The sequence below is a fragment of the Tachypleus tridentatus genome, chromosome 13, assembly GCF_004210375.1.
Source record: "Tachypleus tridentatus isolate NWPU-2018 chromosome 13, ASM421037v1, whole genome shotgun sequence".
Classification (NCBI taxonomy): Eukaryota; Metazoa; Arthropoda; class Merostomata; order Xiphosura; family Limulidae; genus Tachypleus; species Tachypleus tridentatus.
The window spans coordinates 223,562,978-223,580,283 of record NC_134837.1 but is presented as its reverse complement, the minus strand read 5'-3'; the positions used below and the strand labels follow the sequence as shown (position 1 = coordinate 223,580,283).

Below are 17,306 nucleotides of genomic sequence, written 5' to 3'. Positions count from 1 at the left end.
CAATACATAAAAATAAAAATATTGCAAATTCTGTTCATTTTTATTTTTTTTTTCTGTTTCTATATATTTCACTGTCCAGAATAAATCTGTAAAAAAGAAAAACACAAAAACATAAGAGCTTAAAACTTTGTTATTTTACTATCACTGAGTTTTATTTTGAACAACATAATTTTCAACCAAAAAGCTTATCCTAGTTTTGTTTCAGATAGAATGAATTCTGAGAACTGTCTCAGGCCTTTAATATGTAACAAAAACTTAGGTTTGGTGACTCTTAAACAATGAGAATTCCTAGCTTAGTTATGTTAAATTTACTACATAAACACGTGTAATAACATTAATAAACAAGGTTAAAACATAAATATACAAATGACATATCCTTGAAAAATAATACTGCAATTAGTTATAATTGTGGAAAATTAAATGCTTGGTCATTTGACTCCATTGGCCAATCATAGACTTTAGAATTTCTGATTAAACATTAACACTTTCAGTATTAAAAGTGTTACAAACAATATATATACGAAATAATAAACTAAAAATTGAAGTATTATCAGTGACATGATGTAACATATTCAAAGTTCCAATTATTAGTAATGTGGATATAAATTGACAAATAAATATACAAGTAAACAGATTAATAAATAAAGTTGTTTATAAAGATATAATTAACAGGTAAGTTAATAAAATTGACAGTAATATTTTCCATTTGATATTTCAGTGTTTTGACAAAATGATTTAACCTCGTAAAGTTAAATTACTGCATCTATTTGTATGCTATGTAAACTACACAAACTAGTAAACTACCAAGCTGTTTCTATTCTATCTCAGTTGTTCTATTTACAAAAATACACACAAAAGGGAGTGGTTCACCAAGGTCACATAATGACCTCAAATAATGCTTGATAGATAAACACATAAGAAAAAACGTTGGTAGAAAAAATAATAATGTTAAAGGTCAGGCATAATCAATACATAGTAAAATGATATGAAAAATTTGCTTTTCCTTTATCATTTATGGTAAGCTATTCTATACTTTAAAAAGGTTTTAAGTTTATTTATGGTCATTGTTATATATTACTAATAGAAATTTAAGTTTAACATAACCTTAAATTCTCAGTAATTAGATACTAACTCCTATATAAAAAAAATACAAAATAAATAACACAAGCAGCTTACTAAATTCATTATTATGCATTACATATATCAATCCCAAAAGTTCTATAAATTTATTACCAAATGTTGATAACAAGTTTCTTAAAAGCTTCAGTAGTGTATAAACACAAAACCATAGAGTTTTCACTAATAATCATCAACAACTTAATTTTCTTTTTATTTTTAGTGACCTATATTATATTTTAACTTTAAAACTTCATATTTTATCTGTTATACAGGGTGTTCGGAAAGTCACTGTGTACTTATATATTTATTAACAGACATGTTTCAATATAGAATACAGAAGGTAAATATGAATGACAATTATAAACAATGTTGAAAGTGATCCTCGTTGGCATAAATACAGGCTTGGATCCTTCTTATTTTGTTTCTAAACACTGCTATCAGTTGCTGGCTTGAAATAGACTGAATAGACATATGATTACAAAACTGCACAGTGACTTTCTGAACACCCTGTACAATCTTAATTAGAAATTTACACTATTTAAAACTGATCATACTTTACTACTATTCACTTTTAATTATAATCTTCATAATTAAATAATAAACAAATACATGTTTTTTCTTTCTTTTTTCTTCTTTATCTCTCAATGCTAAAATGAACCGTAAAGTGTTTGTGATAAAGCAGTATTTCCTAAGTAGAATCAATAATTCTGAAAAGTACTATTGGTCTAATTTCTTCCCATCTATTAAACAGCCAGAAATTTGTAAGTAATTATAAACACTGAACAAAATTAACAAATTTTGCTCCACCATACTAGTCCTGTATACAATCTAAATTTATACTCACTACTAAGTATCATTCACAAGAAACTTTTATTTTTATTTTCAGTAGGTTATTATTTAACCTAAATATATAATTTTCACTATAAGTAACATTACTGTAAAAACTGATAATATCTGACTGTTATTACTAATCTTTTAATAAATACTGTAAAATTAAGTTAAACTTCAGTTACCTGTTATACAATCTAATTTTACAAAATTTGTTAGTGACTACTGATATAACTTAATTACTTCTTCTGAGTATAAATAACTACTGTACAACAGTTTTACAGAATTTACTACTAAAAAAAATTCAAAACATGACTACTTAGCCTCAAATATTGTATAATGCAATTTCTACTAAGCCATAAGTATTTATTGCACAGCAAAGTTTAACAAATTTACTTATTTACTATTTTTAAAATTTTAATTTTGATGGTATCTTCACCTGTTATATAACTTAATTTTACAAAATTAACTATAGCAAATTTGTAAAACTAAACTATTAGTAATAAAAAATTAAGCCTCAGTTATTGAGTAATTTACTTTTACAAAATTGATAGTAGAACACTGTTAAAACCAAAGTGTTAGTGCTAAATCTTAGCTGCTAAATAAGTAAATTTTACACACTGCATTGTTGAACAACTATAAACCTGACTATTTGTAGCTGGAGAAACAGAATCCTTTACAGTCACAATTATTCAAGATATCTATCATAGCAGTTAAAGCAATGAAACACACAAAAATAATTAACACACAGATTCAGCAAAGACACTTCCCTTCCTCATCTAGATGAGACACAGGCTGGCTGCCAAGTGGGCCAACTGCCAACACTGTATGAGAGTGTGAGTCATGTACACAAAGATAAACACCACAGAATAAACATACAATCATAAAAATTAAGCTATGTTATCAGCAATATGCAAGATGAATGTAATAAGCTAAAAAATGTTTTTTAAATATTCAAATATAACATATATTAATTTAATGATGCATAAAGAATTCAACACACACTTCCATTGTTTTTTATAATTCAGTATCAAGCATGTTGTTTATGTCTTTACATTTATGTAAGGAATTACTCCAACAGAGGTTGCTTTCAAAAATGAAACAACAATGATGGACAATGTATGTATTATTTCATATTTAGTAAAACCCAAAATAACTAATGTTTTTTGTGGCAATGACAAATGTACCAGAATTAATTTGTAAAAAATTACAAATGAAAAAATACTCTAAAACAAAATAATTAAAAGCACATACAAATCTAATATAAGTGATGACTTGCAAAACCATGTTACAACAAAGGAACACAAATAATAATGTATTTGAAATTCATGTAGAAGTAGGCTATCACAGATATACACTAAATTCTAAAGTTAAGATAAAAACTTAGTTTAAAATAAATATTAAACATCTCAAAATTATGACAGATAAAAACTGTTAAATACCCCCAGTAATGGAATCAAAAGCCAAGGTTGAAGCACATCTTACTCACAATCACAAATACTTTTAAAGAAAAAAATAAAGATAACAAAGAATGCCAATATATAATTGTTCCATGTTTCAAACAATAATAAAGAGAAATGTTATGAAAAATAAAATTTATGATAATTGACAAATGTCTGAAATGGTAAAACAACAATAATATGACTTGAAAACTAAAATTAAATGTTTATAGCAATGGTATATCCATGTCAAAAGTAATTTACTAATTGAACATTACAAGGTTCATCAAATTACAGTCTAAAGTTCAGTAAAGGAAGAGGGTATAAATTAAATGATATATGTCTTAACAATTTGAAAGTATGGTGAAATGAGAAAATTAAAAATAAAAGTGCTTCATTCTATACCATTCATTAAACAGTAAAAGGAAACATTAAAAACAAAAGATAAGGGCTTCAAACCATATCATTCTTTATTTATGATGAAAAGAGGAAATTAAAAATAAAAGATAAATACAACAAGCCATTGAGCCCAGCAAAAATGGTAGCAATATATAAAACAAATGAGACATAATCCAAGCTATGGCATTCAAAACAGTGCTGAAAGTAAATTCTTACAATGCTTAAAACAACCAAAAATCTAAGACACCAAGAGAGAGGGTGTGTGTGTGTGTTAAAATGATAAAAGTTCAAAAATAGCAATGAAAACCTGGAATAAAACAATTTGAAAATAAAATAGCAAATATAAAATACAAAACAAAAATAAATAATGACAATGAAAAGTTCTATATACTAGAAAGGGAAACCTATCAGGCAACATTTAAGCTAATGACACTAATGCTGAATTCATACAGAAAATAAAAAAAAACATAATACCTGCTCTGTTTTCCTCAAAATCCTCTACTTTTATAAGTCCTATGACTGGCACTAATGAAGCATGGTTAAGCTTAGTTACAAACAACTGATGATTGTTATATCTTCCATTTCCAGTGCCAATTGGATTGTCCTAATTTGAGAAAGACAAAAGATTTCCAGCTGAGAGAGAGAGAGAGACAAACACTATATAAAAAGAACACAGTCATGTGTCAACTTTATAACAGAAAAAACTTAAAAGTAAAAATTATGTTTAGTACCACCTTGAAAAAATAGTACATTTTAATACTATTACCATAAACAAAAATATAATGTACAGACACAAGTTATTGGCATATTCTTTCAGAGAAACTCTCTCTCTTGCAATTCTAATGGAAAAATGTTCAAAAGCATTGAGATAGTCACAATCAGACAAAATAAATATATTTCTTTTAAACACAATTTTTTATTTTACTTTCTATTCATTTAATGCAAAAAATTAAAATAAGCAATATGAGATTTTTAAAGAACTGTATAAACTTTTATTGCAGGCCTGGTATGGCAAGGTGGTTAGGGTGTTCAACTCACAATGTGAGGGTTGCAAGTTTGAATCCCCATCACACACCAAACGCGCTCACCCTTTCAACCATAGGGGCATTGTAATGTGACAGTCAATCCCACTATTTGTTGGCAAAAGAGTAGTCCAAAATATGGCAGTGGGTGTTGAAGACTAGCTGCCTTCACTCTAGTCTTACACTGTTAACTTAGGGATGGCTAGCTCAGACAGCTCTTGTGTAGCTTTGTGCAAAGTTAAAAAAAACAACATTTTTTTGATACCTGAAGATGATAAATAAAGAAATTTCTTCCATCACGATTAATCATGGAATACTGTCACGTGAATTTCTCCAGTACTTGGTTAAGTCTGCAGTGTTAGTTACACACAACTGTTTCAGTCAGTTTTATAGGGACTAAATTCTTCACAATAGGTGTCACTTTGCATCAAATTCAAAACAAAATCTTGATGTTATATACTGTTTTACATATCAGGCATTTCACCATATCCCTCCTTTGAAATATATTTTTTATTAAGTTTGCTTGTTTTGAACTTGGCGCAAAGCTACATGAGGGCTATCTGCACTAGCTGCCCCTAATTTAGCAGTGTAAGACTAGAGGGAAGGCAGCTAGTCTTCACCACCCACTGCCAACTCTTGGGCTACTCTTTTACCAACAAATGGTAGGATTGACAGTTACATTATAATGCCCCCACGGCTGAAAGGGTGAACATGGTGTGATGGAGATTCGGACCTACAACCCTCAGATTATGAGTCGAGCACCTTAACCACCTGGCCATGCCGGGGCATTTTTTTGTAATGAATAATACAAATGTGTAAATGTCATCAGAGGGTAGAATCAAACATAACTGACTATGTCCTTGATTTAGAAATTCCAAAAAGAATACACGATTAAGTTCTTGAAAAAATTGTATATACTTAAACATTTTACTTACTCAGTTTTTGAAAAATTTTATGGCTTACTATATATCCTTTTATTGTTAAAAATAACATTAGTTTTTTACCATTCTTTGGAAGAATTATATAGAGTTGCTATTTTTTAATAAAAATATAAAAGAAAAGCCTGAATTATGCATTCTGAGACCATCTTTTTGGCAAATTTCAGAATGGTACACTGAGGTTTTTATTCATAAATAAATATACAGGCTTATATATATAATATATAACTTAAAGTTATCAGGCCCAGCAAAGTAGGCCTACAGTCCTGTCATCAACATATAAAATATAGTCACTCAGGAGAGTGCAAAATATATGTATAGTGTCTATAACCTGTATTCAAATATCATGGACAGTGTATGTTCAGATTCCTTGGATTTCAAGAATTAACTTCACAAATAAACAGTGGGTGGCACAGTGGCAGGCTGGCAGCACCAAGGCACTAACCTAGTACTATTCACTATAGATGGCGAAAATGGTACTGTGAACGTGACGTTGACAAACAGAAGTTGCGATAAACAATTATTCACTATGTCAAGCCTGAAAAATCAAAAGACACTGCACAGGTTCTTTAAACCCATTCATGAGGCTGAACCTGATCAATCTGCTGCAGCCAATCAAGTTGAATCAGAATTGTCAACTGAATTGTCAGAGTCATCACTGTGGCCTTCTGTCAGTGCTGCCACTACCACCTTACGTCCAGTCTAGGACATTGGAAATTACATTTCTCATGATGTTAGGCCTGCTCTGTGAAGTACAGCTCTAAACCTTTCTCTTAGAGGTTATTATACTCTCATAACAAACTTTACTATGTGCAAAATAACTTAATTAGAACTATGTCTTTCTGTCTCTTTTAAATAAATGCTGAAACCAAAAAATTCCTCCTTGAGAATGCCTGGAAGCCAGGGAGTGATTATGTTTTCCCCCAGTGTGATCCAAGAAAGCTGCATTTTCAGCATCATTGGCTTTGACAGTAGAGATGACTACTCTACAGTCAGCATGCAAAGGGTGTTTTCTGCAAGCACTACTTTCTTTTTGCTCCTGATGGTGCTGGTGTTGGAAGCTCGAAATTGAGACAACTAGTGAAATTTCCATACACAAACTGGAAGAAAGCTGTTGAAGACTTCAAGGTACATGAATTGAAACAGTACCACCAAGAGAGCAAAGAAAAAGCTAACAATTTTCTACAGGTCGTAAACACAAGTTTATCTGTGCACTTGCAGCTTGATGCAACTTACAAGCAAGAACTGGCAATATTTAATGCCTATTATTGATACTGTATTGCTGTGTGGGAGACAGGGTTTAGCTTCCAGGGGAAAATATGATTCTGGTCCAATGTTTGTTGGTGAAACTGATGAGGAGCCCATTAGTAATGATGGGAATTTTCAGGCAATTTTGCGCTACAGGGCAAAGGGTGATGTCAAGCTTTCAGCAAGCCTTAAGAGTACAAAAAGGAATGCTACATATCTGAGTCCTCAAATTCAAAATGAAATCATCAATGCCTGTAATACTCATGTTCTTGATGCTTTGGTCAACAGGGTTAATGCTGCAAAGTGTTTCTCAATATAAACTGATGAAACAACAGATATTTCAGGCATTAAACAGTTTTCGCTGTGTGTTAGATATTTGCATGCCAATGACAACTCTGTCACAATGAGAGAAGATTTTTTACAATTTATACCTGTTTATGATGTGACAGGCAGAAAGTTGGCTGATGTTATCATAACCAATCTGACAAAATATGGTATTAACATGGCTTACCTGTCATACTCTAGGAAATTCAATGGTGTCCAGAGACACATAATAGATAAATTCTCACTTGCACCCTACGTACACTACAGTGCCCATTCCTTAAACTTGGCAATTTCAGATGCTTGTAAAGAAGTTCCTGTGTGAAATTGCATGGGAGTAATTTCTAACATTGAAAACTTTCTCAATACACCCAAACAAAAGCACATTTTGGCCCTTTGAGGGCTCTTTCGGTGGAGAATAAAAAAAAAGTTTGAAAGGTCTCTGTCCCACCTGGTGGGTTGAGAGGCATGACTCAGTCATTGTCTTTCTAGAATTAATCTATGCAGTTGCAGATGCCCTTGAGACCATATCAGGTTGGCAAGACAGAGATTCTTCCATGCAAGCCAATCAATTGTGTTCTATAACACAGCCAGAATTCATCATCACTCTACTTACCATTGCTAAATTGTTTTCCTTTAGTTTACCTCTGTGCAACTTACTGCAGCAACAGAACATTGATTTAGGTGCTGCGATGCATCACGCAGAAATAGTGGAATATTTAATCCGTTCACTCAGATATAATACTGTGAATGAATTTCACAACATTTTCTGTAAGGCCAAATGACAGATGTGCCGTGCTAACCCACAAACCACTAGCCCTGAGCAGTACTTTCATATTGTTGTATTTGTACCATTTGTTGATCAGTTTCTTTCACAAATATGTGCCCATCTGTCCAGTCACAAAACTCTCCTTACAAACTTCATGTGTCTACTACCATCAGGATCTACCACATAAAGGTCAGAACCTACAGTACAACAACATGACTAACTTAAAGAGTTGGTCAATATATATAAGGCTGACATTGATAGCACTTCACTAGCTGCAGTAGGTGAGCTTAGGGTTTGGTACAAATCACTTGCAAACAACAGACCAAAAAATGTCATAGATGCATATGCAATGTGTAATGCAAAAATGTTCCCAGTTATTTCTAGACTGTTGAAAGTATTTGCTACGCTGCCTGTGGAGTGTTCATTTTCAACTCTCAGAAGACTCAAAACGTATTTGAGAAATACCACCACTGAAGATTGATTGAATGGCCTGGCCTCATTATACATTTACCGTGATATTAAAGTTGAACCAAACTGTGTTGTAGATGTTCTGGCAAGAACGAACAGGCGTTTGAGTTTTTTCATAGAGATTCGATTGTATTTCTCTAGTTCTTACAAAACTTGCTGTATTAAAAGAGTGTTCAATCAGAAATTTGCATTTGAGCATTTGTTGTGTGTGAAATTATCTGCCATGCAATCACGGATATTTATGAATCTTCACAGGTGGCAACTGAATGTGTATAAAAAGTTTGGGTCCATGGGGGGTTAACCCCCCTGGCCACGCCCCTGAAATAACTGCACTATTGTAGACAACTGATAATTCACAACAACTGAGGTACATGATGTATGACTTGTAAACAGTTACACAAACAATTTAATCATAAAATGTCACTTCTAAAAACAACTAAATATAACACCCACACTATATAGATTACCTAAATCATAATGCTCACAGTAAATGTAAACAATCACATATATTTAACAATAAGCCACTCTTTAAGAAAGTTATTTACAGTATTTTTTTTTCTACTTTATACAAAGACTGTCCTCAGTTCATTCACAAAGTCTATACATACAATCTGCAATAACATATATCGTTCTTTTAATGGCCTAAATCTAAAACCAGTAGCCTTGGAGATGCAAATGGATGTATGCATGGGACTGATGGTCTCTCTCGATGATGAATTTCTTCCTGTAGAGGAAATCATGGAATTTCCAGATGGTAAATGTGATGGCAAGACACTATTATTCAATCCTAGAGTACTTCCTCTCACTACTGAACAGCTTTTTACTTATGTACAACATGGGTTACAGTCTTCATGTTGTTGCTGAAATCCTGCTCCAAATCCAGTGTCAGATGCATCAGCCTAAATCATGATTGTTCCCACTATATCTTGTTAAGTTGGCCTATCTTGGTCAGGACCATCAACAGTGCAGCAACTTCAATGTAGTTCGAGATAAACTTCTTGTAGTGTCCTACTAATCTCAGGAAGGTCCTGACCTGCTGCTTAGTCATCAAAGCTAGTGCATTTTTTATGCTTATTAACTTCTCTTCATCTATGGCAATCTGTCAGTTGCTTACCTTGTGTCCAACAAAATCCAGCACTTTAATGTTCTGGTAGTCAGACCTACTGCCCTTACCTTAGATTTTGTATCCATCAAGACTGCCAATAACCTTTACTTTGGTCAATATTGATAAAGAAATTGGCCTGATTTATTTTTGCTCTGATAACCTATGGTTTGCTCATAGGTTCAGAGTTAGTAACAAGGTTACTAGAAATCTCTGCAGAAGTATATTAAGTCAAACCTCTTCATGATCACAACTTGTGAACAGTAGACTGAATTCAAAGGCTTAATGATTACAGCTTTTAATATAGCCTTGACTTCTTGCTTGATTAGGTGTCTCATCATATAGGGCATCTGGTAGGACTTTACCTTAACTAGATCCTTGGTCATCATCTGAAACATGAGATGTACATGGTACAATGTCTGTAATGCCTGGTCAACCTGTTTAGACATATGCATACTAGCACAATATATCTTATAGCTCCTTCTTCTGCTTGCAAGTCATTTCTTCACTGATGTTAAGATCTTTATACTTCTCATTTTCATTCAGTGGACATACATCTAGTACATCTTCATTTTCTATGACAAAGCCACTGTCTTCTAGTTCTGTATTTGTGAAAGCCACGTTTGCAATTCCTATCTGTACCTCAACTGCTACACACCTTTTAGGTCTTCTTCCCTCTGGAAATACTACTTCAACAGATTGGCATAGTAGATGTTCTGAATCTTCTTCTCCTGTCCACAGTTCTTTTAATATCTGCATTGAACCTTGTACGGTTCTTCTATACAGCAACTCAAAGGGTAAAAACCCTGTACTTGCTTTTGGGACTTTCTGGTAAATAAGAATGCTGCTATCAGTCACAGGAAAGATCCTGACACATCTTCTTCAGAGTGCTCTTTGAGATTCCTTTAACTCTCACAAAACAAATTCCATATGAAGTTGTATGGGGTGTTGCTCATGAGTCTGAACACTTTTTGCACTAGTTCTGAGGCAAACTGGGTCCCTTTCTGTCATTCCCATAATCGACTCATAAGCCGTCCTCATCACATAAATAGGTATTATGTTGTATTATGATCTGTTTAACTTCCCCAGTAGAACCATTTTGATAGATCCACTACAGCACTCCCTTTTGGTCCTCTATTCTATAGGTCTCTCTTCCCTTGGTTTTGTGTTTGACTTTCTCCTAGGCATAGTCTCAAAGTTTCTACAGTGAAAAGTTTTCTTATCTGCTTCCTTCAGTTTCTGAAGGACTACATTTGAAATGTCACACATGCAGGATTTGGATACTTTGTTGTGCTTCTTCTTTTCAGCTCATTAGTCTTCTTTCTGTATGGTTCTCTGAGCTTCTACTGCCTAGTATATTGCCAATCACCAAGTCATAGATAGTTGCCTTCATACATACTGCTTCAAGGCCTCCTGTGTTGCCCATCATCTGGTCAACAGATACTAGACTGGTTCTCACTGCTTCATCTAGCATCTCATAGGACTTTTACTTTCTTGTCCCCAACATAGCCTTCACTTAATGGTATGTTGTTGATAGTTGATACCTCTTGATGTTTGCCACATGCTCTTCTAACTTCAGCTGGCCATCAATCCACCAAAAAATCACCCATACTAAACTACATATTCCTTGGAACTCAGCACATGAAACAAAACATAAACTCGACATACTAAGAAACCAAATAAACACAGCAATAAAAATATGCTCACCAGATAAAATTAACAACAAATTAGACAAAATAAAATAATACTTCATTAGCATCAAGTTTCCTCAACAAACCGTAGAAAGCATTATACGCACACACCTAGACAGAAAGCAAAATCAACTAACAAAAGTAAATATATCCTACGAATTAAAAAAATCACAAAACCATATACTGCTGCATGCCATATATTCCCAACATCAGCAGAAAAATAATCAACATTTGGCAAAAACTAGTAACAAAATATGACATTCCAGTTAATACCAAATTTATTCAAAAACCAGGGACAAAACTAAGGTCTATACTATGCAAAAACTACACTGACAAACACAACACCAACATTATTTATAAAATACAATGTGATAACTGCCACAACTTCTATACTGGAAAAACAAGTAGAAAAATGGAAACCACATTCAAAGAACACAAAAAGTCACCTTCACACATTTTCAAACACTGCAAAGCAAATAAACACAATATAACCACAGAAAACACCCAAATACTAAATAAAAAAACAAACATAAACAAATGCAAAATTAAAGAAGCCTTACTTATACAACAACTCAAGCCCAAAATAAACCAATACAAAGGAACACCTTTATACCTACATTAAAAAATATATCCAATATCTAAGCATGCCCTCTACATTCCTACACTCAATTACACAACTGTCTTCAAACATATGGTCAGCTACCAATCAGTAACCCTTTCTTTCTTTATGAACCTGATGATGACCAAAGAAGGTTGAAATGTTCTTTCTCTACCCATACTAGCCATTTTTAAATATACAATCATGTACTGTTTTATTATGGTGATAGTACTTTCTCCTTGTGGTAAATCTTAAAAGTTGTCTTCATTTTGTTTCTTTCGTTAGCATTACCCATGGTGACATTCACTTTCTTCTTATTCCTTGCCTTTACTCTTTTTGTAGGAAGTTCCAATTGCTTTATGTTGAGATTTCTGTAGTTGCTTTTTAGTAACAGACTTGCATTCTCTTGCAACTTGCCCCATTTTATGACAAGCAAAGCATCTTTTATCTCTTTTGTCTGTTGATTTCTAGTCATCTTTGGTGGCACTGTGCTTCTGGTCAGCCAACCCTGGTTTTGATTTTGAGTGGTTATTTTTTGCTTGCCAACAAAACTTCCTCCATAAGATTCCATATACTGTTCTAACAGTTTGGTCATCTCACCTATGTCTTTAAATGCTCTCTAATTTAAGAGCAGTGACATGTCAGTGGAGCACATGCTCATGTACTGTTAACATATCAGTATGTCCATCAGTTTTTCCAAACTATCTTCACATTTGGCCACATCAGTCCATTTTGTGATATATCACTGTAGAAATGCCACAAACTGAAATTAAATTTCTAATGTGTCAGGTTTGACATGTCTGAACATTTGGCAGAAGCTTTACTTGGTAAGTTCATATTGCTACTTCTAACTTGTCATAGTCCATTGCTTCTTCTCACGTTATGCCCAGTCATTTTTGTCCTAATTCGGACTTTGGACAAATCTTTCATACCTGTCCAGGAAAGTAACTATGTCACTTTTCTATTAATCAAATTTGGGAAGCTTGGTTGACTGTCCCTGACCCCATTGTCATTCTTTTGTCCTTTTCTTCTTTCTCTTTTTGATCATAAGTTTCATGCTCATGTTCTTCTTCCAGTTTTTCACATTATTTCTATCTTCTGTTGATGCTCTTCTCTCTCTAGGTCTTTTTTGTTGTCTACCAAACTATCTTCAAATGTTATTTTGAGCCCAAGTTACTCTCATTTCTCTATCCATTTACCAAAGCCAATCAACATGATTATATATTGTGGATGAGAATCTTTACATTATTTTTGCCACCACTACAGCTATGTGTATATACAAGCCTCTTTGATACTGTTGTTTATGTCTTCTTCTATCACTGTTTACTACTCTAGATCCTGATTTGCTTGCTACTGTCAAATTTTGCAAGACCAGATTTTTTACAGCAGCTGTCAATGAATTGGCAATAAATTTCAATTATAAACAAACAGCATCACAGTCTGCTTATCCTAAAAATAATATATTAAGAAAAAATCAAATGTATATACAAATGTTCTCATCTAAAGTCACACAAGTTGGTTCAATTATTTTAAAACACAACTGATAAGGCAAAATATTTTTCTCTACTCTGTTATTACAATACAGTCTGATAATTTCACTTTAAAAATCACCAATACACACTTTTTATTGTTAAACTCATGATCATGCTTACTAATACTAGAACAAGAGAAAAATTGTTTGATGTGTGTTTGTACCTTGCCAAAAGTATAGAACATTCCATGCAATACTAGATATTACTTGGAAATAAAACTCATTTAAACAAATGAGAAAGCCAGAAATTATGATTTCCTATATATTACAAACATATTTCCTGTAGGTACTTCCCTCCACTCATAACATTAGCTATTCTCATTCAGTGCTGTTCCTTATATGAAAATGTTTTACATGTATCTCTTGTAAATCATCATGTACGACCTCTTCACTAATAGGAACTTAGTACAATCACATTACACATATTTAACAGATTTACTATTATGTATATTATTTTAATATTCATGTTTGTTTTAGTTAAATGTATATTTAGAAATGCATACAGCATACATTGCTAAATGTGTATTGCAAAATTCCTATATATTTTCAAAATTTGTAGATTTTCAAGCATAAAAAAATACCATGTGTGAATGTAAAATGTTAACAATTGTCAGTATTATTGCCAACTGAACTTTCCAAAACCTCACCACAAAGTTTATAAATCGTATTACGTGGAAAGACAGTTGTATATTGTTAGTATATTAAAAAGCTCAAAAGCTATAACAGGTATAAATGCTAATTAATTGGAAAACTACAGATATTTGATAAGGAATTTTTATAGATTTCAAACATTACAAACCATTTAAGTTTAGTGAATTAACTTTGGATGTGAGTATTTCTAAGAGAACATTAGATATTTTCCTCACGAAAAAAAACTCGTGTGAAGAAGCTAGTTGGTTTCCTTTGTATCAACATAGAATTAATCCACTCATCATGAACTGTCGATAAAATATTCAGTTCCAGACCAAAAGAAAACTTAGTATTGTCTGTAAGTTTGAAAAACTTTTGTTTATTAATCATTATTTGTGATAACTATTATTACAATATTTGTTGTTTGTATATTAAAACATATTTGTGTTAAAAAAAGAAAACTGTGCATATCAATCTTGTTGGGAAATATCATAAATTTTATATATATCTACATTCATTTAACTTTTATATTAAAATTAAAATTTCATACCATTTCATATTGTAATGTGTAACATAATAAATTGGAGAGTCATCCAAAATAAATTATAACACATAACATAATCAACTGGGAGCTCATCTGGTATCTGAATCAGAGACAAAACTCTAAATAAATTCAAATTCAAATCACAATTCGAATTATATTTGTCAGTGCCAACAAGATCTGATCATGGCTGAATAACAACATTTTCTTGAATCACCCTATGAGATGAGTTATAATATGTAACACCAATTATGCACCTCAACTGAACTATCATTTGAGGTTTAACAGAAAACAGAAGAACTAGAAGTGTGTGTGTGGGGATTGGGTGGAAAGTACCCATCCTAATTATATTTTAAATATATAGGTGGCCACAAAACCCTATTTTGAAATGAAGATCGTACCAATTTATTCAATCAAGGCATGGCAAGGATGGGCAACTATTCTACATGAAGTCCATGCATTAGTACAGTCCAAAATGGACATACGAATACAGCAAATATATCATAGATGAGAGAGTGAGACCAGAATATCTGAAGAGCAGATCCCTACCACTTCTGACCAGGTAAAATCTTCACCCAATCATAAGAGTACAGTGGAATAAAAAGTTGGAAAAAGGATAAAAGCACATCCATATGGAGAGAATTGGTGGAGGATATGTATCTGAACCCTACAAGTAACCCTACAAAGCAGAAAAGTAATTAAGCAAAAGATGAGACCTATGAGTAGAGTGTTTAGGGTGAGATGGACCTTATTAGGTAAGTTAACTATATCCAAAATCCATCCACATGGGAATAGGATAAGAATCATACCATCTTCACCTCAAGCCCCAGAGACTAGATGGAATATACAGGGTGTTCGGAAAGTCACTGTGCAGTTTTGAAAGCAGCGATAACAGCATTCATTCAGTCTATTTCAAGCCAGCAACTGATAGCAGTGTTTACAAACAAAATAAGAAGAATTCAAGCCTGTATTGATGCCAACAGGGGTCACTTTCAACATTGTTTACAATTGTCATTCATATTTACCTCCTATATTCTATATTGAAACATGCCTGTTAATAAATATATAAGTGACAGTGACTTTCTGAACACCCTGTAGAACTACTCTAACCCCAGGGCATTACACACATGTTATTTGATGAATATCTCAATCCAGGAACCCAACATCTGATATCAAAAGGATGTCTATATGAACTTACTTCTCTAACAGTGAAACTGACCAAAATCATCCAATAAGCAATAACAATCTCAGAAAAAGGTACACAAGGAACAGGAAAAGAATAGAACCAGGAAAATTCTCTTTACCCCTGTTGTGACCCACACCAAAGGGGAAGCACAACTGAGGGAGGAATATAGACAACTTTGAACATGCATGAGGACTAATGTTGATTGGTTCACTCTACACGAACAAAACAATCTCAACCTAACTGGTCAGGCACTGCTACCAGTGAAGCAGGATCTAAATAGTGAATAAAGAACCAAAGACTCCTAAAAGGAAAGAAACAACTAACAGAAAGTTGTCCAGTTAGATTGCACCAAAGTATGAAAAATGTTCACAGATGGTAGCTAAAAACCCAATGAGAAGAAAACTGCAATATAGTGAAGATAAAGGGAGACAAACATATTAGGTGTAGTCTTCATGCCCAAATGTAGAAGTTCCCCCAATGGCTGATGAAAACGAGATAATGGGAAAAGGTTAAGGATGTCAAGTTTGATGAGAAGACATCTAGAAGGAAGTCCAAGAAGAAAATGATACAGAAGAGTTAAGCTAAAGGGATCAAAAGCCAACCAAAACTGGTGAGGGCAGAAGGAGAAAGATCTTGACTCAAGGAAAATTACTTAGGAATAAAGAGGCAGGAACAGGCATTACAGAAAGAAGCCACATGGGCAATAGAATAACAAAGAGCACAAACCATTATGTGAATTATTCTAGATGGGGATGCAGATAAAGATGGGAAATGAAAAGAATGGAATTAGAAAAAAGGAGGAGTTAACTCCTATAGCCATCAATGTTTTGGGTAGGAAGGAAAGATCCATATAACGGAGAAGAGAGGGGGTGGGAAAAAACATACAATAAACATCATAGAAAACAAATCTTGTTTCCAATGTATACAAGCATAGATGACAAGGAATTAATTTTTAAAGGGAGGTGAAACATGGAATAAGAGAAAAGTGATGCAAATGAAGGTAAAGTGAGGAAATAAAAGATCACAAAATATCCTAAGTTGGAATGGTAGGCAGTGAGGAAGGAAAGTTAATCCAGAAAAAACACATAAAAATAGTAACAATAGTTGAAGTAAAAACTCCATGGTTTTGGGAGAAAAAGGCTGCCTGATAATCTAAAATTAGGGAACCACAGAGACACAGTTGAAAAACCAGGAGAGAAACTCTGCTACCTGAGATACAGGGGTTCAATATATGGGAAATCCTTGACATGTAGAGTAACTGTACAACACTTTCCATTTACACCAAAAAATGCCCACAAAAGAACACAGGATAGAAAACACTAAAAGAAAGCTACCTGCAGGTGTAAACCTAATCTCGCAGCTAAGGACTGAATAAGAGCCAAGCATGAAGATAAACAAAGTGAGTGTCTGGATGGAGTACCAGAAGATGACATGGTTGACGAAAGGCAGGAGGCAAAAGAAATAAAAGTTGGGGAT

General features: G+C 33.1%; 1 protein-coding gene across 4 annotated transcripts in view; it reads right to left on the bottom strand.

Annotated features, from left to right (window-relative positions):
* LOC143237900 (ubiquitin carboxyl-terminal hydrolase CYLD-like) overlaps positions 1 to 17,306 on the bottom strand; it is a 150,666-nt gene that overhangs the window by 62,810 nt on the left and 70,550 nt on the right. For all 4 annotated transcript variants that reach the window (XR_013020324.1, XM_076477615.1, XM_076477616.1 and 1 more), the window contains one exon: positions 4,260 to 4,389. Coding sequence is in view for 3 of the 4 variants with exons in the window: in XM_076477615.1 (XP_076333730.1) it covers positions 4,260 to 4,389 (130 nt within the window). In the remaining variant the exon portion in view is untranslated. The remainder of the gene's footprint in view (positions 1 to 4,259; positions 4,390 to 17,306) is intronic.